The sequence below is a fragment of the Anguilla rostrata genome, chromosome 16, assembly GCF_018555375.3.
Source record: "Anguilla rostrata isolate EN2019 chromosome 16, ASM1855537v3, whole genome shotgun sequence".
NCBI classification, from domain to species: domain Eukaryota; kingdom Metazoa; phylum Chordata; class Actinopteri; order Anguilliformes; family Anguillidae; genus Anguilla; species Anguilla rostrata.
The window spans coordinates 25497650-25523319 of NC_057948.1; the positions used below are offsets into that span (position 1 = coordinate 25497650).

A 25670-nucleotide genomic window follows, 5' to 3' on the forward strand; every position below is an offset into this window, starting at 1 on the left:
CGAAAACTTCAGAAGGCCTGTCTGCCCTCTAACCCCTCCTCCCCCCAGCGCTCCCCTCCTCCGGCCCCCCTTCCTGCATGGTCGCTCCCTTTGAGCTGCTGAAAGGCGTGCCGCGCCGAAAAGCCAAAAGACAGCTGCGCCCCGTTCCCCCCGCCCGCGCTCCCCACGGCCGCTCGGTGAGAACGGGGTCCCCTCGCTCGGCCCCGCCCCGTTACGCGGGGTCAAGAGGGGCCGGGGGTGTGTCACGGCAGGGGTGGTCCAGCCCGGGATTGTCTTTCACTCTTTCATGGGGGCTGGGCCGGGCCCGTTTGCCACCGCGTGTGAACAGCGGCTCCCTCTTCCCCCTGATTTACAGGCTGAGGAGATAATGAAGAATCCAGGACCGGAGGCCTGTGGGACAGGCTCGTTAACTTCGGCCCCAAACGCGTAACAGAGAACGTGCTGGCGGGCAACGGGAAAGTGAAGGGGAAGCGTTGTCCTCAGTGGACAGTCACCTTTATTTCAGCTGCCGGAATTCATGCGTCTTCTGCGCATAAGGCTCAGTTGTAAATGACGAATGAAAAGAATTAAAAAGGGATTACCATAGATGTTTTTAAACACACAGGCCCGGGAGTAATTTCTACAACAGTACCCACACGGGCTCCGTGTTTGTTTGACTGCAGCAGCGTGTGGGCAGAGAGCATACGCCAAGCGTGGAAACAAAGACGGGGGTAGAGTCGTTACCCCCCCCCCCCCACTCGCCCCGCGGTGCTGCAGAAATAAGCTGTGCGCCCCCCCACGGTGCAGTAAAAAAGGAGGCTCGGTCACAGGGTGGAGCAGAGCGAGAGCTGGGGACGCTGCAGATGCATTAAGCTGCATTTCATACTGTATCACGCCCTGGGGGGAGGGGAGAGAGCCTGGCACCGCCATGTTGACAAACAGGGTCATTAATCGTGTTATTATAGGAGCGCAGCTCTGGAGAAGCCGCCGCTGGCCCAGGCCCGGGCTGCGATGGCAGGATCCGGCTCAGCTGCCTGACAACGGGACCAGCGACTGCGCTCTGAAAGGTGAGGGGCACTGGCGACCCAACCAGCCTGCGCAGCAGTGATGTGTGGACAGGGGTCATTTGGGTCATTTTTTAAAATTGATGCCTTTAAGGACAGAGGACACATATCACTATGATGATTTACTTATAACTTCCTCTGTTTCTAGATACCCCAACTTAATAACAGCTGAAACTGTATTCTTACAACACACAGATCAAAAAGGAATATTTTGTGACTATGAACTATGTTTTGAATGACTATTGATCAGAATTTAATTGTTAACTGTTATCAACATCAATTTCAGTGTAAGGACACTGGTATGAATAGATACTAACTAGTAAAGTTGTGTTTGTTTATAGTGATGAAAGCGTGACTTGTGCATGATATATGAAGCTATTCCTCAGAGTCAATCCATGAAATTTACAGCATGCCATACTGAATATTGCAATTTTAGTGTAATGTGTTTGCCAAATGCTCATACGCTCACCATTCCCATGTCTCAAAAAGTATACCTAAGACCCAGCAGGGCACTGAACCAAAGGAAACAAAACAGACAAAGGCCATCATACTTACTAGAACTAGTTTATTATCATCATTGTCGTTGTCATATTTTTTTGCACAGTGAAGCCTAAAACAATACAAACTACAAAACTGCTTAATTTGCTCTACACATATATACATACATATACACACGTGTATATATATGCATATATACATGACTGGAGATCACTGGATCAGGAGGAACAACAGATATCAAATTTGCAGAACACATACGTTTTTTTTTGTATCAAAGTACTTCCTGACTGAACATTGTGAAAACATTGACCTGAATTCTACTGTAGCACTAGAGAGAAGGCAGAGGTGCTGATCTCAGTGTACTGATGCGATTGAGCAGCTCCTTGGAGGCAACAGCAGCAGTATTCAAGTCTGTGTCTTTGCTGCCAAGCTATCTTTGTATTCACCAAGCAGTGGCAGCTCTCTCCCATCAACTCACACCACGTTAGCAAATGGTGGCTTCTTTCTCCAAATCTTACACACAGTATAAGCACCAAGATTGGATGTGACATCTATATTTGGCATTTGTTTTTTTTGTTTGTTTCGCTTGTGCAGCTTCACATTTTAACCTTGCATTACAGTGGAAAGGTGCACGTGTATGTGTGTGTGTGTGAGAGAGAGAGAGAACAAGAGAGAGTGAATGTGTGTGTGTGTGTGTGTGTGTGTATTGGGTGGGAGTCCCTTTCCCTGAAAATACTAAAACATTCCAAAAAAGAAAGAATAATCCTATTAATTTTTTTGTGTGCATGTGGGTCTGATGGCTACTGCAGTAAAATGGAAATGAAAATGGACAGAAAGAACCTAATGTTCATGGAGGGTGGGGGGGGGGGTGGTCTGAGACAGGATCAGTGGTGACACTCACTCTGGGACAGAAACGCTCAGTGACCCCGTTATCCGAGTTAGCCCGTGGCCGTCCTTACGCTCTATCGCTGACATACTGTACCTGCAGTGATGGATGCCAGAGCTTTCTCCAGAGCACACCAACACCACACGGTTACTGCAGGGGCTACACTGAAGACGGTTCAAGGGAATGTATCATTTCAGGGAACTTAATGAGAATACCATCCTCTCCAACAGCAACTAAGTATCATTTTTCAAACAGATGAAAAATATTACTCAGAGATATAGAAACACGGGTGAGGGGTGGGGAAGGGGTACTGCAGGTCAGTTATGCAAATAGCTGTTGTAAATATCTGGAGCTAAAGATACGAAAAAATACATTCTATGTTTGATGCACATAAAATGTACTGTGAAATAAATACTAATGCAAATATTTGTTTTTCAATAGAATGACATCTTACCAAGACATTACAAGTGCATTACACTACTTTTTCCATTTGGTGGAAGTACAACATACATAACATACAAAATATGAAATGGGAACATTTTGCCCAAAATATTGAATAAATAATGCAATCTTTAGAAATTTAGCATTTTCCCCACAATAAAAAAAAGTATTTGTTCTGTAAATTCAACGTCAGGTATATTATGAATCAGCACTGAATTTTTGCCAGAACCAAGAGAGCAGGTCCCGGAAATAGATATGGTCTTAGTACCTTTCTCCCCACAATTCAACGATGCACTGCAATAAGCATGTGGTCCAGTTCATCATACGGTTCTCCTAGCAGTCAAAATGTCACACGTCCACAGCGATGCGTGTTTTTCCCCATCGCTGGTTTAGTTAAGATGAGACTATGAGGAAACTATGGAAAAAGTGAAGTTAATACAGCTGTTGAGAGGGGACTTGCTCGCAGTTAAGCACAATTCTCTAACAGCCCGCTTGCTGTTAAACACAATTCCCTCTCCTTAATGTGCTCATCCTTCTTTTCACAGGTTAGTTTACCGCTGATCATTACTCAACTCAAACAGAAAACACAAAAGAAGGCTTTCTGACGATAGCAGGCCTATCGCACTTTGTCGTAACGGTGGCTAATTGTATTTAAAGTATTCAGCACGTTAACAGTGGATTCTGACTCAGAGCGGTTAACAGGGATGACGTGCTGACAGCGTGGAGAGGTTCGCTGTTTGTCACCAGTGGAGGGAGGGGGACCTCCCCGACACCATTCCCAACACCGCAGTCGAGCGCTGTCAACGAGCTGAAGGCAGCAAAATGACAAACCGTAAGCATTCTTCAGAGCTAAAAAAATTCAGCTGGAACACCCCCAGACAGGGACAATCTGCTGGCTCTGGTGTCATTTGCAGTGAAGCGAAACGATGTTTCTTAAAAAACACCTTCCCCTGGATAGGGGCTCAGTGGCTCCACGCATATCAGTTGAGGGGGCTGCAGTGAATGGGTGGGGGTTTTGTGGGTGATATTTTCCACACCCTAATATAATAAATCTACTAAATTTAATGTCAATAAGGAACAGGGTTCAATATGGCTGGTCATTGAAAACCTGAATAATTCAGAACACAAAGCACAGACAGCCAGTGTTTTAGTGCAGCAGCTCACACATGGTGACTGAGGGGACTGAGGATCCACCGACAGCCAAAAGGGACCAGTGGTACAATCAAGGGGAACCAACTCTAAAACTGATACTGATAAGCACCTGACAGGGAACAGGTGCTGGAAAGAGCCAGGTGATTAAGAGGTACATAAACTGCCAGTGTATTTTGGAAGCCATCGCAGCTTAGTTCTTCCATGGTATTTTTAAGGCTGCTTGTTCCTACAACCTTTCATCTTTCCGTTTCTTTTTTTTTTGTGGGGAAAAAAGGAGGAGGGGAATTGATGCTATTTTAATCCCTTTTATGCAGGGGTTTAAAAAGATGAAATGGTGACATCACCACTGGAAAGAAAACAGTGTTTTACAGATCCACGGTTTGATCTTCTTTCTACAATCTTAAATACCCCAGTGTTGCCATAGCGCTGTAGCAGCTTAGCTAGCTACATGTTAAGGTTTCGGCTCTGATTCTCCCTGGGGGAATCTGGGGTGGTGGGGGCAGTAGTGGGGGGGGGGGGGTTGAGGTGGTAATTTTGATAGACGGGCCATTCTCCACTGGGTTTGGGGAGGGGGAGAAAGAGGAGGATAGAAGCAGGGAGGAAAATGAAGAGACACACGGAAGGAGAAGCCATGGAAATGAGCACCTCTTGGACCACACATGTGGCTGTAATTCCCGCAGTTGGTTCATCCAGGCAAAGTTCTGCCCAGTGGATTAAGATCATCTGCTCAATAAGCCATTGACAAAAAGCACAACCCCAGACCCTCCAAACCACAACCTGGCTAAAGTCACCTGGGATTATGTGACAGATATGTGTTCTGAATATATGGCATGAAGAGTCGGCATCTTCCCTCCATCCTCAAAACCAAACCCAATAAAAAAGACCCTCATCAGAAACAGCATTGGGAAGAAAAATGAAGTAATGAGAGGTGCAACATTATTACAATCGATCTTTTAACCATAAATAAGAAAGGTGACTCCGTATGAAACTACTTGATTGGACTGGAATGATTATGATGTAATCATGAACAATTTAAGAAAGAATTCCTATTGTACTACAATGCAAGGGTGCAGGGTGAAAGATTGGCACTGTGACACTGCATCAGTCTTAGCTGCAATCAGCATCCTGCTTCTCAGGAGAGACCCCTCAAGTATTAAAAAGCACCAGAGTTTGAGTACCACATTGGTTTATAAATACACAAGTAACATTAAATGGGGTACTTCAGCTAGAGTGACTATTGTCGTTTTTTTTTTAGGCTTGTCAGAACAGAATGCACTGAAATGTACAGTAACGATAACAGACATGGGAATATACCTGGAAAACTGAAGCAGAAAGCAAGCAATACAATGAACAAATCAACGGCAGAAGAGCTCCTTTCTCTCTGCTATATGTAAAATGTATAAAAGCATTGGCCAACATTAACAAAGTTTTGTATATCAAATCAAAACAACAACTGATTCTCTGGTTGTAGAACAGATACAATTCTCTCTGGAATGTGTATTCTTACTGTACAATGGATAGCACGTACCGAGTTCCATTAATAGCGACAGTTTACAAAACAGCTTACGATATTTCCCCTTTAAACAGTGTAGTTTCAAACTCCTATGACATATTGAGAAAGAATTGACCACGCGACACACAATTTTTAAAGTTGCAAAAGCACCAGTTTTTTCCCCTGCCTTGGATTTAATATACTGACCACATTCATCAGGGGAACTAGGTGGACAAATGTTATTGCAAAATACTGATAAAATAAACACATTTAAGCCACTCAAAATGGTGTTGAGATTTGATCTATTTCTGTTTTAAAGTAGTCCTTCTCAATGCTATTTTCACACTTAAAAGGTTATTTATGTCATGTTCTGTCAGCAGAAAGGCAGCAAGCATTTTTTTCCTTTTCCAGAAGCTGCGGGAAGAAATTGTTTTCCAAGTCAGACAACAAATCAGACTCCGCTTTGAACAGTGAACAAAATGTAAGAAAATGCAGATGAAAAAAGTGAGGCAATGAAAAATTATATTCTGAAAAAAAAAGAAGCACAACAATCCACGTACATTCACGCTCACAAAAAGCTACATATGAAAACATAAAAATAGTTTTTGTGACACATGACTGCATGTCCACTGAGTGATTAGCCCTGAGGGTAAGCTTCTCCCTTCCTAGCGTTTGTTGGTTTAAGTAAGTGTTCTTGCATCTTCCTCCAGAGCAGAAGGCCAGGCACCTGAAAGCATGGGTGTTGCACTGAGGTAGGACACCATTGACATGCTGAGGCCTTTCGTATGTGCCAGGGTTCTGAAGGGAACAGGGAGAAGCCGAGGAGATGTACCACGCTGCCTCTAGAGCTTGGAAGGGTGTAAGTGATTCAAGGTCAGGACGTTTTTTTATGCTGTCGGTCTTGGCCAATCAGATAAAAAATGACCAGATTGCCTGGGTCTCAGTGATGAACTTTGAACGGGAAAGCTGTCATGCTTGCTTTGTCCTTAATTTTTTGTCTTTTTCTCTTTGCAAACACAGCTTGGTGAGGTAATTCTGATGACTGCTAACCTTGCTAAACTGTGTTGGCAAAAGAAAAAAGACAATTAAAAAAAGAAAAATTCTGAATCGTTTCCAGGATTCACTGTATGTTGGAAAAGGTTATAAGCGCCATATGCTATTTTGCTTGTCGGCAGTACAGGTGGAGCAGTGTTAGGGTCTTACTACAGCACCCAAAAGCAGCACGCCCCCCCTCTATATCACGCCAAAATATCTCCTCCTGAATCGTAAGCTTGCTTCTGCAAAGGCCTGGCTGGCCGAGGAGCGTGAACGCGCAGCCAGATAGCAGCTTCTCTGCTCCAGCTGTTATTCTTGCAGTTTGATTGGCGTGCAGTGGTCTAATCTTATTTTTGATACGGTTTCATTCATCAGTTTCGGGGGGAGCTGGCAGGGTATGCGTGGGTGGGATTGGTAATAAACTGACAGGCTTTATGGGACTTGGCAGGTCTTGCACAGCAGCCCTGAATTAACTTTTTTTTTTTTGCTATTAGAATTTCGCAATTCACTCTCACAGCTTGGAGTGACGGCATCCCTATTTCAAATCCATAGTCAAGTGATGCTCTTGCCAGTTCAGAGAGCAATTTATTTTGAGAACTGCAATAACATTCATTCCTGTCAATGTCCACACTGACATTTTGATATATTTATCTGCTTTAATGTGTAAATGTGGCTCACATGTGTGTGTGCATGCACACACAACACACACACACGCATACATACCAACACACACACACATATGCAATTATTATGCATACAAGGTATGCATAGTATACATATTCATATATACACACTTGCACACACACATACATCTACACACATGCAGATATGTACATTTGTAAAGAGTTGAAATCCTGTTCATAGCTGTATTTTTCCTGAAGTTGTAAGTGCAGTGCACCATTAACAGTCTACGTAAAAATAAAAATAAAAATCTAAAAAGGATATAAAATGAACAATCACTCTGTATGGGGGGTGGGTACACAGGAAAGTGTGTAAATATGGAGCTCTACAAGCAGAAATCAAACAACATCCGTCACACTTGCATGAGGTACTGACACTTTCACAGATTCACTGGGGTGAAGCCAGGATCTCACGACAAAACGGAAAAGTTTCACTGGAAAAGAATTACAACAACAACGACAATAACAACAACAAGAACAACGACAACAAACAGCAAAAACATCAGCATCAGCATCATCATCATAATCATCTTGAGGTAGAATATATACTTCAGTGTTTGGAAGTGCTTTACGTTGGATTTTTTTTTTTTTTTTTTTTAATTCGCTTCAATTAGCAGGAGAGTGAAGGTACGTAACATCTGAGGTAGTGCGGAATCTGTTTTTGTTTTTTTTTCCGACCAATCGCTCTACGTGTAAAGTAACTGAAGACAAGGGAAGACGCAGGGTCAAGAATGCTTCCCTCAACACATTCATTCCGGCTGAGGTAGGTCTGTGTTGTGTATCCTTGGGCTGATGTCCAGGTCTATAATCAGCCTGCGTGTAGGCCGAGAACCAAACAAAACCACCGATAGCACAGAAAAAAAGTCCTGAGACAGAATATACTGTATCAAATCCCTGGAAGAAGGCCTTAGTCGTCTTTCACAGCTGGGTTTATGGAATCACCGATTGGCTGAAAGTAGGCAGGAGGGGTTGATTTGTCTTGAAAAATGAAAACAGAACAAATTGTAAGAGGACCAATCCAAATGCAAATATGGAAGGTTTTTTTTCCGTTTTCTTCAGAAAGCAAAGACACTCCAGGGCCATACTGTTTGTGCTGCTGGCAGCCGGTCAAACAAAACAAAATAAGGATGAAAGAAAAATCTCTTTTCCCACTAGTCAAGACTAAGTGTAGCTGTCTGGCATAAAACCGTTCCTAATCCAAGGGGTGGGATGTTTCCTTGAATGACTTTAGAATTTTTTTTTACCCCAAAGGGTGTTTCTTTTACTGCTAATAAATTGTTGCACAAAAAAAAGAATTGAAAAGAATTACTTAAATTGACCTGAGAACGAGAACAGTCATAGCAGGGACACTGCGTGTGAGGTGCATGAACGTCATGGGCTTTGACGATCACCCTTCTCCCTGCTGCCCGCTCATACCCCTGCCCTCTGCTGGCAGCTCCCGGAACTGTGTCTCCCCCTCCTCCACCAGGCTGAAGTCATCCAAGGGCAAAGTGGACATCTGTGTCTCGTCCAGCGGGCAGGAGGCCACGCCTTCCACCTACGAACGGCAACAACCATTGGCCATCAGCACAGCACACAAGGGAGCATGATCATTTATTTCCTGCAGAGACAGCACCATCTCTGAATCTAATGAATTTGCTGTCCATGTTCCCTCAATGAATAGTGTATACAGTCCCTTGGTGGTGCACTCGGTTGAATGACCAGCATGACCAGCAGGGGAGGACATTAAAAACTATGTTGGGGATTATAAATACATAATATACTATGTATATACTCATATAATATTACTTATATTTGATGAATGGCTAGAGTAACATATAGTATAAATTAACAGATTGATTATTTATTTGAATGAAGATCCACTGACAACCGATTATATTCGTTCAAAGCTTTTCTGCATTTGCTGAAGGAGAGTTTGATATAACAGAACACTACAGACAAGCATGAACTCTCCCGCAAATCGCATGATGTCACAGGCTGCTTCAGAGGAGGGCACTTCATGTGCAGCTTTAGCAAGCTGGGAATGCCTGCGAGAGACAAAACGTGGATCCTGACGGACTGAACCCTTCCTAACCCTGGCCACGCCGCTCACGCTCACGCTTCAAGTTGCGGGGCTAGCGCCCACAGTCGAGCATGGCTGGGATTCCACCTGGGGCTGTGGGACATGTTCATGCACTACAACAGTACCTCGACAGGGTGAGCCACCCAGCAGCCCGACAACCAAAAAATACTGGCCCACTTCTCTCTGAGTGACGACATCTGTGTGTGCACTAGACAAGAGCGGTGTATAAACCAGGGGCCATTTCTGTCCCTGCACTGCGAGACTCATCATTTAGTGAAAATGGACTGAAGGTTTGCCCCACTCAGAAAGCTTAAATACCACTTTATTCCAGAGAACTCCCAGAATCCCTCCCCCCATCCCCAAACTAGCTCCACTCACCGTAAGCCCTGCGTGTCGTCCTGGAAACAGTCTCTCCAGCTCCTTGGTTTCTCCCCTGCTCTTTCCAGCGATGCCCCCGTTGCCCTCCCCACCCGCCCTGCTGACCCCGTTCAGGGGCACTGCGCCCTGGGACGGCTCCAGGGGTGCGCTGCGTCCTGCTGGAGGCGTGGCCAGCCTGTCTCGTACCGCCTTGCACATCATCAACCTGCACAAACAGGGGGCAGAGGACAAAGCGGGGCTCAGACACAGCGGCACAGCCTCTGAACCAGGTCCGTGTGCTCCGGGTTCGAGCCTCGGACCGCCGGGCTGAAGACGAGCGCATACCTCCCCCTGTAGCCGAACATGAGGAAGAGCACGCAGAATACGATGCAGGTGACGCCGATGTGGATCCCGATGATGATGCCAGTGGTGGAGGTCTTGCTTTGCTCGTCCTTCACGCAGTCACAGGGTGTGTTCAGCACTGGAAAGATCAAAAAAATTCACTAAGTGATCAACACCACATTTACTTTATGTAGCTGAGGCTGCATGCCCAAAGAACACACCCCCTATGTCCCCCTCCCACACACACACACAGACAACACACAGACACACACATGCACACACAGACATATACACACACACACTCACACAGACACACACACGCACACGTACATACACATACACATACAAACACAAACTCACACAGACATAAATACACACATACACGCACACACACACAACATTTTTTAACCACTTGAAAAGGAAACATTTTAAATTGTGAGGCTGACCACATTGTGTACCGGTGAGGGGACAATCACCAGATCTCTCCATGGCCTCCTTCAGCGAAATGAAGCGCATTGTGGCATTGCCGTCGCCGTGCTGGTTGAAAGCCAGCACCTTCACCTCATACACCAGCGATGGGTCTGGGAGGGAGGGGGGACAGGACCATAGGGTCACCCAAGGGCACAGACAGGGTACTGCATCCATACTTCCACATCCATACTGAACACCACCCTAAACTAATCAAACTTAAAATAGACCATTACCCTAGATACAGCCTGGCAGCATAAGCGTCAGAACTGAGAGTCATTCAAGGTGACTCTTACAGCTAGAGCTAATTAATGAATGCATGACCACACAAATGAATAAATAACAAAGGCACACATCTATTTTACATGAGCTTGCCAGACAGTGCAACCGCCCCCTTCCCCTCCCCCTCCACCACAACCCACCTCAATCCCTGCCCCTGCCACCTCCCAAACACACACTTACCCAGCTGCGTGATGTTGTACTGGGTGATGTTGCGAGCAAAAGTCAGTGGTCCTGTGAAAGGGGATGAGTGGACCTTACGATAGTACAGCCTGAATCCCTCGTGCTGGCCCATCTTTCCAGAAGGTTCCCATATGGCCAGCACCGTGGTGGAGTTCACCACCTTAGTGAAAAGGGTTGGGGGGGCCGGCACTGTGGAAGAGAAACCCCCTCCTCATGTGAGTAACTCCTACGGCCACGGAAAGCCTCCTAAAAGAGCCACTGTACCACAGCAGTTCTCAGCCCATTTACAACACGAGCCCCTAGTGCCATGAAGCACGGGAGCCGATTCTACAGCAGGGCTTTGGCACTGCGCAAGAACGGGGAGTTTCAGCCAATATGGCCACCCTGCGTCCTCACACGCCAGCAGATGTGGCTCTGCCAGCAGTGCTAGGAGCGCAGCTCGATGGGGGCCCTCTGATTAAAAAGAGCCAGCTGCTGGCTGAACGCCTTCCAGAGGAAGCGCTTCCCAGTGAGCTCTCTCCTCAACCAATGGAGGACGTTGTACCGATTGCATAACTGCAAGTGGGTGAAAAAAAAAAGATGTGTAAAAAAAAAAAAAAAAAAGATGTAAACAAAAAGCTGCCCTCGACTCCCTATGGACTTGAACCCCAGAATGAGGCTAATGCGCACTCCAGCCTGGAGCCTCTAGCAGGAGCTTAATAGATAGAACAGCACATTAAATAACGGGAGATTTTAATTTTAGGCCTGCATAATTGCTCCAATTACTGTAAAGACAAAAGGGCATGGCGCGGGAGCAGCCGCTGGCCCGTGTTCGCGGCGCGAGGAAGCTCACCCTCCCCCGGCGTGCTCTCCACCACGTGGTCCGAGGGCTTGCTGGCCCCCCGCGAGGTGTAGGCCTTCACGTAGAAGGTGTAGCTGGTGGAGGGCTCCAGGTCATTCACCACTTGCTGCAGAGTGCTCTTGCTGACAGCCTCCTGGTACTCCATCTCGATGGGGTCTGTGAACAGGGGCGGGGGGTGGGGGGGTGGGGGAGTGGGGGTGGAGGGGCATGAAAAAGAGCGTGGGAGGCAGAGGGCAAGAGACAAAGAGAGAGAGGAATGAGATGGTGAGCGCGAATGAAGACAGTGGTGAAAATGATAAGATAATAACAGTCATTATTTATTACACCCAGTCGCTGCTTTTTAATTTTCAATGTTGTAATCACTATTTTCCCATTCATTTTTTTTCTGAATGGTTTTGGCTATTAAAGTCATTGTGTTGAATCAAGATATAAAGGCTGTATTTAGAGCTGGAATGAAAGTGTGGAGTAAAGGGAAAGAAGAGAGATAAAGGAAGAGAGAGCGCGAGAGAGAGAGAGAGCGAGAGAGCACAGAGGCTGTGTTAACTCAGACCCACTCACCCATAACTGCCATCTACCTCTGGCCCTTAGCCAATCAGGGTTTCCTGTCTATGGCTGGTAATTAAAGCGTTTCCTATTGGATGGCCCCTGGGGCCTTTAATTATCCATCTGATAGCACTACCACGCAAAGAGGACCAGCTGTGGCCAGGCAACGAGCAGAGCTACAGAAGAGCAGGATCGCATCAGCGGAGAGACAACCCCAACAAAACCGTAAATAAATAATAAGAAACATGCCTTCATAAAATTAATGCTGATCCAATTATCAATTGAAAGGCCCTTTATAGCTTGCAGAAGTAGGATGGATGATACGCGGCTCGCATCCTTTCCGCAGTTGAGAAGGCTGCCCCTCCTTTCTCAGCCTGTCAATCAGCGTTCGAACCCGTGACGGCCAGCGAATGTTGTTTCAGCACTCCGGTAAGACCACCATAAGAGGCAGTCTTCAACAGCAGAAACTGTAACTCAGCGGAGCGTAAACACTTATCCTCAATACCCCTGTAGATCCCTGGTCCTTCATGGTATGCGGTTATACATTATTTTTACATTATTTTTCTGCTTACCCTGCTTATGTTCTTCTCAGGTCCTTACCAGGGGGAGCTTTCTCATCTTTTATTTGACATATTATCCCTTATATATTTACTGAGCCAATTCAGGTTATGCACCTTGATCAAAGATACAATAGCAGAGCTCCATCCGCGATCAGGACCAGCCTCTGACCTGCAGTTTTGCGGATGTGGAGGACATATCCAATGATGTCCTGTGTGTTCTGGACGGGCTCCTTCCAGGAGACCTGGATGGCGGTGGGGGAGAGGGGGTCAGCTCGGACCGAGCCCGGGGACCCCGGGAGGCCGTCGGCCCACAGCACCGTCAGCCGGGCGCTAGCCTGGATGGAGCCGGCGCTGTTTTCGGCAATGCACTGGTAGATGGCCTCGTCCTCTGGGCTGATCCCGTAGATGGTCAGCGTGCTGGGGGAGGGGCGGGGCAGGAGGCAGGCAGGGGGGAAGAAGAAGTGAGAAAGTCCAGGATGTTAAACAACTCAACATGGAGAACACACACGAGAGCGGTACACACAAAAGGGCCCACTGTGTAGGTCACCAAATGCGTAAAGTGTGAGGTGATGTAATGTACATAGGAGGAGGAGGTACAACCAAATCTGAAATGCACCATCTCCACAAAGGAGTACTTCCTGAAAGTCCCCTCCCCTGGAACTGTATTTATTCCCATTGGTGAAACCACACCATCTGTGCACACACACACACACACACACACACACACACACACACACGCACACACACACACACACACCTTACTCCACCCTCACCCTCCCCCTCCCCCTCCCTCTGTTCACGAGCTGCTGCAAGAGGACAAGGGGATTATTATTAGACCTGAATATATAATATAACAGCTTGTTGCCGTTAATCTTTTGGTTATGATGAAATAAAACTTTTAACATGTACAAGCAGTAGAATATTGAAATATGCCCTGTGGCTTAATGTCACGTTGCATGCAGATGGATTAACTTACTTATGCACATTTCTTGTCAAGACCATTTTTTTCACTGCAAGAAATAATTAAAATGTGACAGTCTCAAAGAGATTCATAAAAAGAGACTTAGTACGTAGAAAGTTTTTTTGTGTGGTACGTGGACTGGGGTGTGGCATTCCAGTGTTGAACAAGCACTGTGCGTATTAGGAGTGCCCAGTTCCATGGGCTGAGGACGGGAGTGTGAGATGGTGTGACAGTTACACGGCCATTTCAAACCGAAGAGAAAGAAAACATCTCCCGCCTTTTTCCCTCAGGTTTGTTCTTGTGCAGCCTCTCTCGGGCCTCTGAGACATTTTGCAAACAGCGCTCAAAAACAAAGTTAAATATGCTTTTCATTCGGTACATTCAAGGCTGTGGGCTTAGACAAAGATGAGCTCCACCAGCATTGAGCTATTCAAACACACAACTGCAGCTGCCCATCGCAATGATAACAATAATGGGGGAATTCTCAGTAAAGGCAGAGCACCCTTTCTTAGGGTTCAGACCCATTCTTAGGGGATCAGGAGAGATCTGATGCTCGTCTGGATCAAGCTGTCACCCCATGACCCTCTCTCCCAAAGCTTACCCTCAACTCTGTTTAATTAAGAGCTAAATCAATCCATTAAAACCTTTCAGCATTCACCACCTCAAAAACCTACGACCCTTTCACATTTCATCATATGATCATTCCTATATGAATTCTGCACCAAATAGAGAAATACTAATAAGCCTTTTTACGAATATGATTTTAGACATTATCAGCACGGTTGAGTGATCTGATCGCAAATCAAACTGGGCTTCCACACCAACGGGCCAGTATAGTCTCATACACCTCTTCTACTGCACTGAACACAGTTTTCCCCCAGTTACAGTTTCCCAGTGTAGCTTAACTACTGCGGCATCGCTCGTCAATTCTGCACTCTCCAATCTCTGCTGCAACAATCTACAGACCCATTCTGACAAAGTATTCTATATGCATAACATACAGAACCACAGTGGTGAGGCTGAATGCTCCTTTTCAGAGTATGACTGCAGAAATTCCCCACCTCATCACTGCGTTTGTTAGCCATCATTGACAGCGCACACGTGTACAATCACAGAATTTATGTGTATGACCCGAGGACTGGTTACACCAGATTACAAGCACAGCAACACCACGTTGTGCCAGGCCATTATGAGCAATGTGACACGTGGGAGAAAGAAGGAACGAGACAATACAATTACTGCTCAGAAGGCATTACATGCCCTGAATTGAAGTGAGAAGAGAATTGTGGTCTGTTAAAAAATGTGATGATGTACAACTGAATATCTAAAAAAGAATAGATAAAGGTCTGTTTTGCCAGCAGTTGGATGCTGAGTAGCTCATTGATCACGTTTCAGATGGGAACAGCTAGGCGCTGGAGAGAGCCTTTGTCAGAGAGCGTATTGAATGCAGTGTCTGCCAGGCAGAATCAATCTCCCCGGCTTCTTTTCTTAATTAACGGGATGGAAAAGGCTTCCGATTTCATTCTCCTGAGCCCCGCACCTTCCCCCGGCCAATCTGCCTTTGACCCCTGAGCAGCCGGCAGCTCCCTGTTAACCCCTCCCACACACGCTCGCGCTGTCTGAGTGAGGGATGGACGGCGCATTTTCACTCAGGCGACCTGACCGGACGCCACTGACGCATAGCCAAAGGGCCCCTGTCGGGAAAGCGCTCTGCCAGCCCTTGCACCTGAACGGTGCTCTGGGATCTTTCACAGAGCACCCCATATTTCATTCAGGTGGGCAAACCCCTGTCCTCCGTGCATCTCTCCCTCTCCAAATCCCCTCCCTGCCAAAAGTGCACACACCGTGGAAGCCTGCTGTCGACTCATTGCTTGTGAAATTCCACACCCGCTGGCCACATTCCTGCCCCCCTACCTACTCCACCGCCCCCAAACCCCCTCGCCCCTTTCCTTTTCCACTAGGCACCAACTAGCCCCTCCCTCCCTGTGCTGGTGCATCTCAGCTGCTTGACCTCCATGTGCTGCCACTGAAAAGCTGTGCCTGCAGTCCACATGCCAGCGAGGTAGAGGGGGAATGGGCAGAAATGAGCCGGCTGTGGTGCCTCGGTCACATGCGTCACCGCGGCAGCAGAATGCACTGCCTTGGCACTGACTATCACGGCTCTCCAGGCACCGAACAAGAACGGATATCTCTGTTATGGGCACCGCTTTGACAGTTCAGGCAAGACTCAACAACCTAACAGATCTGGCAAGTGAGGCCTGGCGCGCTTCGGCCAAACAGTCGGCGTCTCTCTCTCTCGAGTCGCGCACGCAAAGGCACTGCCAGAGCTCGGGAGCAGACTTGGCTCTGACCTGTTGCCAGTGCGGTTTCCCACACGTACGGAGAGGAGCGGGTTCACCCCCCCTCCCTTTCCCTTTCTCTCCTTTCATTCCTCAAGCACCACATAATTGCCCCAGATAATCAAAATATACTTAAGCTGGAAATCCACGCCACGGAACCCTGCGAAGGGAGGGGCAGCAAACAGAGGGGGGACAGGCACACCATCCCTACCAACCCCCCCACCCCCTCCCCCCCCACTGACAAAATCAAAAGAAAGAAAGACAGGGGAAGAATACAGAGCGTTTTTCAGAGGAAAAACAAAAGGTGAGTGTTGGGACCATCTGCCTGGCCTTGCTGGGTGAGGGTGGGGGTGGCAGCAGGCCCAGAGCAACATTTACTCATCAGTTCAAGGCCACTTCACAGATTGATGGAGGCGATGGTGGGGGCGATGAGGGGGGCCGCCAGTGACTGGGGCAATGCTTGCGAAGTTGCCAGTCGGCGCCTTTTCAGCCTGTTCTGAGGCGGGGGGGGGGGGAGGGCTGGTTCCCACCAAGCCGATAGGCAGAAGAAATAAAGAGGGTCTGGGGGGGAGGGGGATTTGGGGTGGTGGGGGATGGGGGGGCTGTGCGTTTGTGTCTTTGAACACGGCCAGGCTGGAGGAGCTGTCTCACGACTCAGTGGAAGGCGATGGAGATGACTGATTGCGCAGGAGGTCAGGGGTCAGAGCCAGCGCCCAGGTCCCGCGGTTTGAGTAAAAAAGAAAAAAAAAAAGAAGGATGGGGGGGGAGGTGGGGGAGGGGGGGTGGCTGGGAGGTTCCACCAAAAAGGGTCAAAATGCTGTGTTGAAAGAGAGGAAAAAGGCGCGCACTCGAAGCAGATTCAAGTGCATGGAGGAGGAGACGAGCGAAACGCAGACAGAGGAAGGAATCTCTCTTCATTACTCCGTCTCTATGCGGTTCATTCTCTCTCACTCCCGCTCACTCACTTATCACGAAAATTGCCATTGTGCTGATCTCCACAACATGAAAACAATACGCAGGCCACAGGATGATTAGGTCACAACCCTCCACCTTTCATTTAAACGTCGGGGACATAATTGAGACAAATGTCGGCCCTCAAAATATTTTAACTCAGATCCTTTGCCACAATGATTTAGCTAAAATGCACAGATTTAAAGAGCCCTTTCACACAAAGAGTGAATGTACCCAATACCCAATCCTTTGCACGCTCACTGTGAAATATATCAGTAGCTTCAGGATTTGGTCAAACTTAACAATGGACATTACTTTAAAATACTTTCAAAAAAGTCAATCGGGCATCGGGATCAGCTGAATTTCATTCCGAGCGCATGCCAGTAAATCATTTTCAATGAATAACTACATTAGACTTCATAGGAATGTATGAGGCAGTGACATATGTGCCCTTTATTCTCTGCACGTAGGACAGGACTGTTCCTCCGAACTTGTCACAGTCCCATCCAGTGGTCAGAGTCAGCATATCCTTCAATTCATGCTCTGCAAATGGGAATTATGCAGAGACGTTAAAAAAGTGACAAGGGCACCAGCAAGAGGGAGGCATTAAAACATGAACTGTAATCAGACGAGCCACTGAATACAGTGCTAATATAAACAAGCAGTACTGATTACTAGTAAATGATAGTGAAGGTGCTTTACTACATGCATGTGGAAGAGCATGCATAATTTTGCTTTTAAAGTGAGTGCTTATGTTGATGACATGCAAAAGGGTGTCTACGCATTACTAGGCATGTGAGAAGGCTTGTGCGTGTCTCGGTGTCCATACGTTTCTTAGCATCTGTGTGAGTAGGTACATGGATGTGTGCCTGGATGCATGTGTGTGCACTTGGAAAAACAGGATTGATTCTCCAAGCCCCCTTGCCTCTCCCCTGAAGGTCATCACAGGGGATTGCAGGGACGATAGAGGTGCTGTATCTGCAGATCTTTCCTGACTGACAGACTAAGTACGACACTGTGTCTCTCCTCTCACCCCTCTCTCTTTGTCCTCTCAAACACACGCACACACACAAACATACACACACACACACGCACACACACAAATACACACACATGCACACACACATACACACACACACAGGCACACTCACACACACAAATACAAACACACACGCACAAATACACACAGACACACACAAATACACACACACGAACACAGAGACAAGTGCCACATAGCCCCACTTGAGGGGAGAGAGGGTGAGTGTTCGCAGGATTAGTTCAGTTATCCCCCCTGGTCCCCCATATTCCCCGAGATGCTGGACCCAGGCTGGAGTTTAACCAAGGGCGTGCACGTCTACACACCAGCACAGACACTGCCGCAGCAGAACAGAACAGCGTGACCCTGACTTTGACCCTTTAATAATTATTCCTCTTATTGCTCTGACTTATGAAATGGTATTATCAGATGGGGATACAACCCCCCCACACAATTACACTAACAGTACCGCTATATTTCAAACCTACACACTGAATGCATTTGATCTGGAGATTTCAGGCCACAATTCCTTTGTGGAACCCCTGGAGATCCCCTGAGCCAGACCACTCACCCCATAATGCAATGAGTTAGATTACACACCTGCCTCTCACATCACTTACATGGCTGTAGCCATGCAGCTAGATGAATTCCCATTACACAAACAGCTTGCCCCGTCCCCTCCTTCCCTCGGCCGGGTTTAAGAGCCAATTAGCTAACGGTGCTGCAGGGGACCACTCCCAGCTGAACGGCCACATTGCACAGTGTGATGCATGAGAGGGAGGTCAGGGGTCACTGTGGTGTCAGTTTAGGGTCCCCAAATTCCCTGCCCCCCCCCCTCCCCCGTGTCCAGCTACCTTTGTTTAAGTAAGCAGTCAGGCTTAGTCTAAAACTGGGCAAATTCCCTCTGTAAGGGTTACTCTCAAAATAATTAACAAATGAGGAATTTTTTAATTGACTGATTCATTAATGCCAAATGCTCTGTTAGCGACTGTTGAGATTTGGCTCAATAGCTCATGCCTGAGGACAAGGCATTTTTTTTTTTTTTGCCTTACTTCACGTCAGATGTACTCTACCTTTCCCCTGATGTACTGTATCTGGGAAGAAGAAAAAAAAAACTGCAATATTAATTACTGCCCAAAGCATTCCACAGCCCACCCCCTTTGTCCCAAGGGTTGGAATGCTCCAAGCCTTGCCAAACACCCCTCCAGTGTGCATGGCTAGGGAAGAATATGATGGTGATCCGCATGCAGAAATGACATGCCAGACCCAGAAACCATTACAGAGTATGTTAAGCACTGGACCTTGGCCAGTAACCGACCCCAAATCCGCTCCCAGAGCCTACATATTTAAATAGCACGTAGCTCAGACCTTGCCATTGAAATTGCCATGCCATATTGCTTTCACCGTCTTTGCTGCTGAATAATACAGCAGCTCAGGTTTGTGCTCTGTGGCATAAACAGGAGGAGGTACAAAGGAACACTGTAATAGTGTCTTCTCTCCTTCACTGCCCTCCTGTACAGGCAACATCCCCTTCACTTGACAGAAGGCTCTGCTAGCTACTGAACTAGCAGACAGGGTCTACAAACCCCAATCATTTCAGAAGTGTGCACTGATGCTGATATTTCTGAAAGGGGACTCATAGAATGGCGTGACCTCAGGTGTATTATGGGGGGCGTTTCTAATCCAGCTCGGCAGTGCTGAGAAGCTAGTTCACCACAAATTTGCTGTTGCTCTCTCTAAACAGGCTTGTGGTTGGCAGCTCACCCACTCTTCTCAGCTCAAACCGTGGCTCACCTGTTGTTGTTCCTCAGCTTGACGTGACCGCCCGGCTCCAGGATCTGCCCGTTCTTCAGCCAGGTGAGCTGCGGCACGGGCTCGCCCTGGGCCAGGCAGGTGAAGACTGCAGTGGTGCCCGCCGGACGGGCGATGGACTGGGGAGGCTGGACAAACTCTGCTGGGGCTGAGGAGGAGGACAGAGGGACAAAGGGAGGGAGGGAGGGAGAGAGAGTGAGAGAGAGAGAGAGAGAGGGTGTGTGTCAGGGTTAATTCTTTATGGCCACAGAGCCTGCTGCTATCTGGGTCACCTTCAGTACCCCAAGTGTTTCGATTCTGATGTAAGAATGTTTTCCTCTTTTTGCCTTTTGTTTTGCCACGAGAGGTATGACACGAATGATATCTCTTTTTACATTTGCTTAAGTTCAATTAATATATTGAATGAAAATGATGGCATGAAAATGACTCCACGTCCCAAGATCCTGTCATTCTTACAAACAGGGAGTGAGTGAGAACGGACACCCACATGGAGTTTAATCTGGCCTGATCACATATATTATGAAGGTATTGTGAGCAGGGCATTAGTATACAAGTAGCAAACAAAAACCCAGCTAAGACCCAGATTAACTTGACAGCAGCTGTGAAAAGCAGGCTTAGAGATGGGCAAAAGAGAGATGAACAGGGAATCAATTCAGGGATGCAAATTGCAATTATAAAATAGATAAACAAATAAAAACAGGGAGGGGGTGCAACGGGGGGATACATTTCTGGCAGAGAAGAGTCCTTGCACTTTATCGAGCCCTGTCTCATCCCAGCAAGAGATTATCAGTTCTCCCAATTCCCCATGAATCATTTCTTTGTTCAAACCATGCCTGGTTACCAGCGATTGTTAAAGCTGTCTTGGAGAGACTGTAGGTAATCCAATATTCTAAGCGTTAAGTGCTAATTAGACAGCATTCAATTCAGAGGTAATTTATTAATACTGCTGTGTTGAATGTGCTGGGTATTGCTATTATTGTTGTCATAATTATACTCATATAATTATTTATTTGCTTTGTTATTGCAGTTAACAATATGATAATTTAGGATACTTTTGTAAAAGGTTTGATGCAGATGAGCTGCCACAGGAATACTGCAGGTGCAAAGCAGACAGGTCCCAGTCCCATTAGAAAGATTTAAAAAATGTTTCATTAACTTGCTATGAAGTCACTCTCCTATTCGCTCAACCCTCTGGTTTCATAACAGGGCTCTTGTGTCGCCAGCTATCTGGCTGGTTTGTGTGACAAACGTCATTCTCCTTCTCTTTTGTCAAGGCTAATTAATCTCTGCCTATCCTTACTGTGCCTCCGCAGGCCCGTATTTATTGCTTTGTATCTTTATTGCTCTCTATGCGAGTCCTCCGATCCACCTTGAGTCAGTCATATACATTATCAAATATTTACAAGGAACAGGTAAATATGTCCCCCCGGTGACAATGGGACAACAGACACCAGGGATAGCTCTCTGTCTTCTCTATCCAATGCTCCATATCTTTCCTTTTCCCTCCTTCCTCACACCAGAGATAGCATCTCCTATGCTCTGTGACTCTCCTTCTCCTCCACTGCAGATAGCATGTAGCAGGGCGGGTCATGGACAATATTGATGTGAGACCAGTGGCCTAATCAGCCCCCCCCGCTCTCTCAGTCTCTTCTTATCTTCCCTCTTTCTCTGTCTCTCCCTACCTCTCTGTCTCCTTGCTGCTCTCCTTTCCTCTCTTTCTCCCTCTGTATCCCCATTTCACTCTCTCTCCCTCTTGTTCACTTTCTCTCCCTCTCTCTCTTTTTTTGCTCCCTCTCTCTTGCTCTCTCTCCCTATCTGGTTCTCTCTCTCTCTGACGTAAATGAAGTGTGCAGGAGGGATCGCTGGGTCTGCAGCATCCACCGCAGAATCAATCCCCATCCTTTGCCACAGCGTGTGGCTAATCAACAAGCAGGCGCTGCGATTGTAACCTCCGCATGCTATCATTTTAATATCCATTTAGCCTATTGTCATAAGCTTTATATATATATATATATATATATATATATATATATATATATATATTTTATATATATTTTTTAATAAACAGCGGCTTGGCTTAATACTCAATTTTGACTGGCCCAAGGGTGTGCATTCATTTTCAATAGATATTCAGCGTGTGGCTAATCAACAAGCAGGCGCTACGATTGTAACCTCCGCATGCTATCATTTTAATATCCATTTAGCCTATTGTCATAAGCTTTATATATATATATATATATATATATATATATATATATATATATATATATATATATATATATACATACATACATACATACATATATATTTTTTAAAACAGCGCGCTAATACTCAATTAGCCCAAGGGGTGCATTCATTCATAGATATTCGTTCAAGTACGCAGGCAAAACTCTCTCGATTCAATGACGCATCAGCGGTCTGAATCCATAAAACAAACCTGGATAATGATAATTTTTTGGCTATAAATTACTAGCAAGCCAACCGTTACAATAGCCCATCATGCTTGCAGCAGTGTTAAGGGATGTGTCCAGCCACTGCCAACTCAAGCATAATCGGCTTTTCCATAAATGACTGTAGAGAGTAACTGTAGGTCGCGTAGTTACTGTAGCCTATAGCTTGATTTAGGGTTGCGATCATCCCGTATTTGGAAAGCAGAAGAAGCGTCCTGTAAGCGGACTAGACTATGGAACACAATTGTTCGGTATCTTTGCGAACGATTGTGTTCAACAAGAAGGAACTTTTTTTTCCTGATATGAAAAAATGGTCCAAATAGAACTATCAATCAGAGTTTTGCTTGACAATGTTAAAACAATATGCCCAAAGGTCCACGGAAGAATATTTCAATCCAGCGAATTAAGTTGATAAAAATCTATATAGATAGATATATAGATATGTATAGATTGATAAAACTAACTAATATATAATTATCATTGTTGGTAACCATTGTTATACACACACACACACCCCAGCAATGCCCCCTGGCACACAGTAAGGACCATATAGAAATGGTTTGGTCAAAAACGGGGTGGAAGAACTGCACAGAGCCCACACCTCAACCCCATCGAGCACCTTTGGGATGAACTGGAAAGCCAACTGCGAGCCAGGCCCAATCGCCCAATCAGTGCCCAAGCTCACTAACGCTCTTCTGGCTGAATAGAAGGAAATCCCAGCAGCAATGCTCCAACATCTAGAATAAAGCCTTCCCAGAAGAATGGAGGTTGTTGTAGCAGCAAAGGGTGGACCAGCCCCATATTAATGCCCATAATTTTGGATGAGATGCTAGATGTCAGGTGTCCACATTATTTTGGCAATGTAGTGTATATGGCTATATCTTTGACCAAACCAACCCCCCCCCCACCCCACCCTATTGATGGAAGGGAATAAATCTCACTCCAGCCAGCTGACCAAATTTGGAAACCCTCCCTAATAGGAGCTTCCCGCACTAGGACTCTCTCTCTCTCTCTCTCTCCTTTCCTCCTCTGCTCCCACAGACATGTGATTCCCCAGCCCCCCTCACCTTGGACCACCAGTCGCCCCTGCGCAGTTCTGCGCACTCGGGTCCCCGGCTTGTTGGCTGCGCAGACGTAGACCCCTGAGTGCTGCACCCTGACGTCGGAAATCATCAAGTTCCCCGTGCCCAGCACCTGGATCCCCTCCACACCAATCGGACGCCCATCTAACAGGAGGAAGACAGACAGAGAGAGAAAGCGAAATACATTATTAAACAAAAACAAAAACATCCTCTGTACAATCACATTGAATAAATAAATAAACAAACACAGACGACAATAATGTTTGACCTTACATTAAAAACTCACAAAAAAGGAAAGCTAGACAGAAATCAAGACAGAGACAGTGAGAGGGCGAGAGAGAAAGACAGAGAGAGAAGGAAAGAGAGAGACAAAGACACAGAGACAGATATTTTTCATGTGTAATCCAACAGCTCGAGCAGCAGGTGCATTCTAGTCTCGAGACATCAGATCCTGGCAGAGAACAAATCACATGCATGCGTCTCAAAAATAATCATATTCATGTATCGCATAATGGTAACTGATCACTCAGGTATTCCAGTGGAAATGGATATGCATGACATAATAATTCCTACAACAGTCAGTTAATACATAAACAAGTACACTTCTTTTTGCCTGCACACATGCACCAATCCACACACACTCTCCAACAGAACAGGATGTACACAAACAGTGGTATATGTTTATACAACCACACATCACAAAGTGGCTTATTAGGACAGTTACTTTGAACAGAATTAAACGTACACTTGGGGCAGGCAGTGGCTGTGTGTGAGGGAGGAGGAGCAGGCAGTAGCTGTGTGTGAGGGAGGGGCAGGCAGTGGCTGTGTGTGAGGGAGGAGCAGGCAGTAGCTGTGTGTGAGGGAGGAGCAGGCAGTGGCTGTGTGTGAGGGAGGAGCAGGCAGTAGCTGTGAGTGAGGGAGGGGCAGGCAGTGGCTGTGTGTGAGGGAGGAGCAGGCAGTAGCTGCGTGTGAGGGAGGGGCAGGCAGTGGCTGTGTGTGAGGGTGGAGGAGCAGGCAGTAGCTGTGTGTGAGGGAGGAGCAGGCAGTGGCTGTGTGTGAGGGAGGGGCAGGCAGTGGCTGTGTGTGAGGGAGGAGCAGGCAGTGGCTGTGTGTGAGGGAGGGGCAGGCAGTGGCTGTGTGTGAGGGAAGGACAAGGCCGCGTGAGGCCAACCTCTGCTGACATGCAGCCAGTGACACACATTCCTGTTGCCATGGTTTCAACGGGAGTGACAGCGTTGAAAGGGGCTGAGGTGTGAGACTGAGTGTGTGTGCTCCTGAGTGAGCCTTTCCTTCACACACAAAAAGCAGGTACAGAGAGCACTGCAGCCATACAGTCTGTCCAGTGACTAGACTCTCCTTCATTTCTCCTGTCTCCCGTCTATATCAGTCTCACAATAACCTGAGCGGCTACTCGTACAGCAGCCATGCAGAATACTCCAGAGCACTTCAGTTGTGATTCGCTGGCCGCCTGCACCTGAATTATTCAGTCACATTCTCTTTCGGCCCTGTGAATGATTACGGGTGGCCAATTTAGATTTTTTTAAGAGATCTTGACAAGACCCTCTTCCTGGCGTTCCGTCATTTACCCAACATCTGCCGTCACCGTTAGCCGGGCTCGGACGTGTTAAAGAGCAGCGCAGGGGGCACGAGATTGGACGCCTCTTTGGCAGGTTACCATGGCTATGCTATCTCTCTGCTCAGGCAGGGAGAGCAGCCATATGGCCCGCCATGCTTTAGAAAACGCTCTCTGGTCACTCCAGCACATAGGCAGTGGAGCATAAAATGAATACGTAATGGGACAGAAAATGAAAATATTTGCATATGCTGGACTGCACTGAATCCATAGCATGTCCTACTTAAGATTCTGGAAACAGTACAGGTATCCATGCTCACATTTTCCTCAATTCCAAAACATTGAGTATGGTAGATCGCAAGAACAACAGTCTTTTGGTTCCTAAAAGCTTCGCATGAGCATTGATTAGTGAAAAATGTAAGAATTCATATTTATAAAGTATTTTTAAAAATGAATGTAAACAGTTTGCTTTATAACCACACAAAGTGTCTGCTTCTCTTTAAACTGTATTAAGATTTTGTATTGTGGCTGTAAGCCCTGAAAGCAGCGTACTGCTTTCTTTTTATCACACAAATAGGTTTTTTTTTTTTTAATCAAGAACTTG

General features: G+C 46.6%; 1 protein-coding gene across 3 annotated transcripts in view; it reads right to left on the reverse strand.

The window, feature by feature from the left end:
* Window positions 1–1976: 1976 nt before the first annotated feature.
* Window positions 1977–25670, reverse strand: part of LOC135241994 (immunoglobulin superfamily DCC subclass member 3-like) — a 63366-nt gene continuing 39672 nt past the window's right edge. Inside the window, exons 6-15 of one of the 3 annotated variants that reach the window (XM_064312841.1) lie at window positions 23479–23637; window positions 19944–20109; window positions 13032–13279; window positions 11751–11915; window positions 10919–11107; window positions 10447–10569; window positions 9992–10127; window positions 9668–9872; window positions 8644–8764; window positions 1977–8205 (exon numbers count right to left, since the gene is read on the reverse strand). In XM_064312841.1, coding sequence (XP_064168911.1) covers window positions 8135–8205; window positions 8644–8764; window positions 9668–9872; window positions 9992–10127; window positions 10447–10569; window positions 10919–11107; window positions 11751–11915; window positions 13032–13279; window positions 19944–20109; window positions 23479–23637 — 1583 coding nt within the window. In that variant the 3' untranslated portion in view covers window positions 1977–8134. Of the gene's footprint in view, window positions 8206–8643; window positions 8765–9667; window positions 9873–9991; window positions 10128–10434; window positions 10570–10918; window positions 11108–11750; window positions 11916–13031; window positions 13280–19943; window positions 20110–23478; window positions 23638–25670 lie in introns of all 3 variants that reach the window. The other 2 variants (XM_064312840.1, XM_064312842.1) reach the window with 2 other exon arrangements.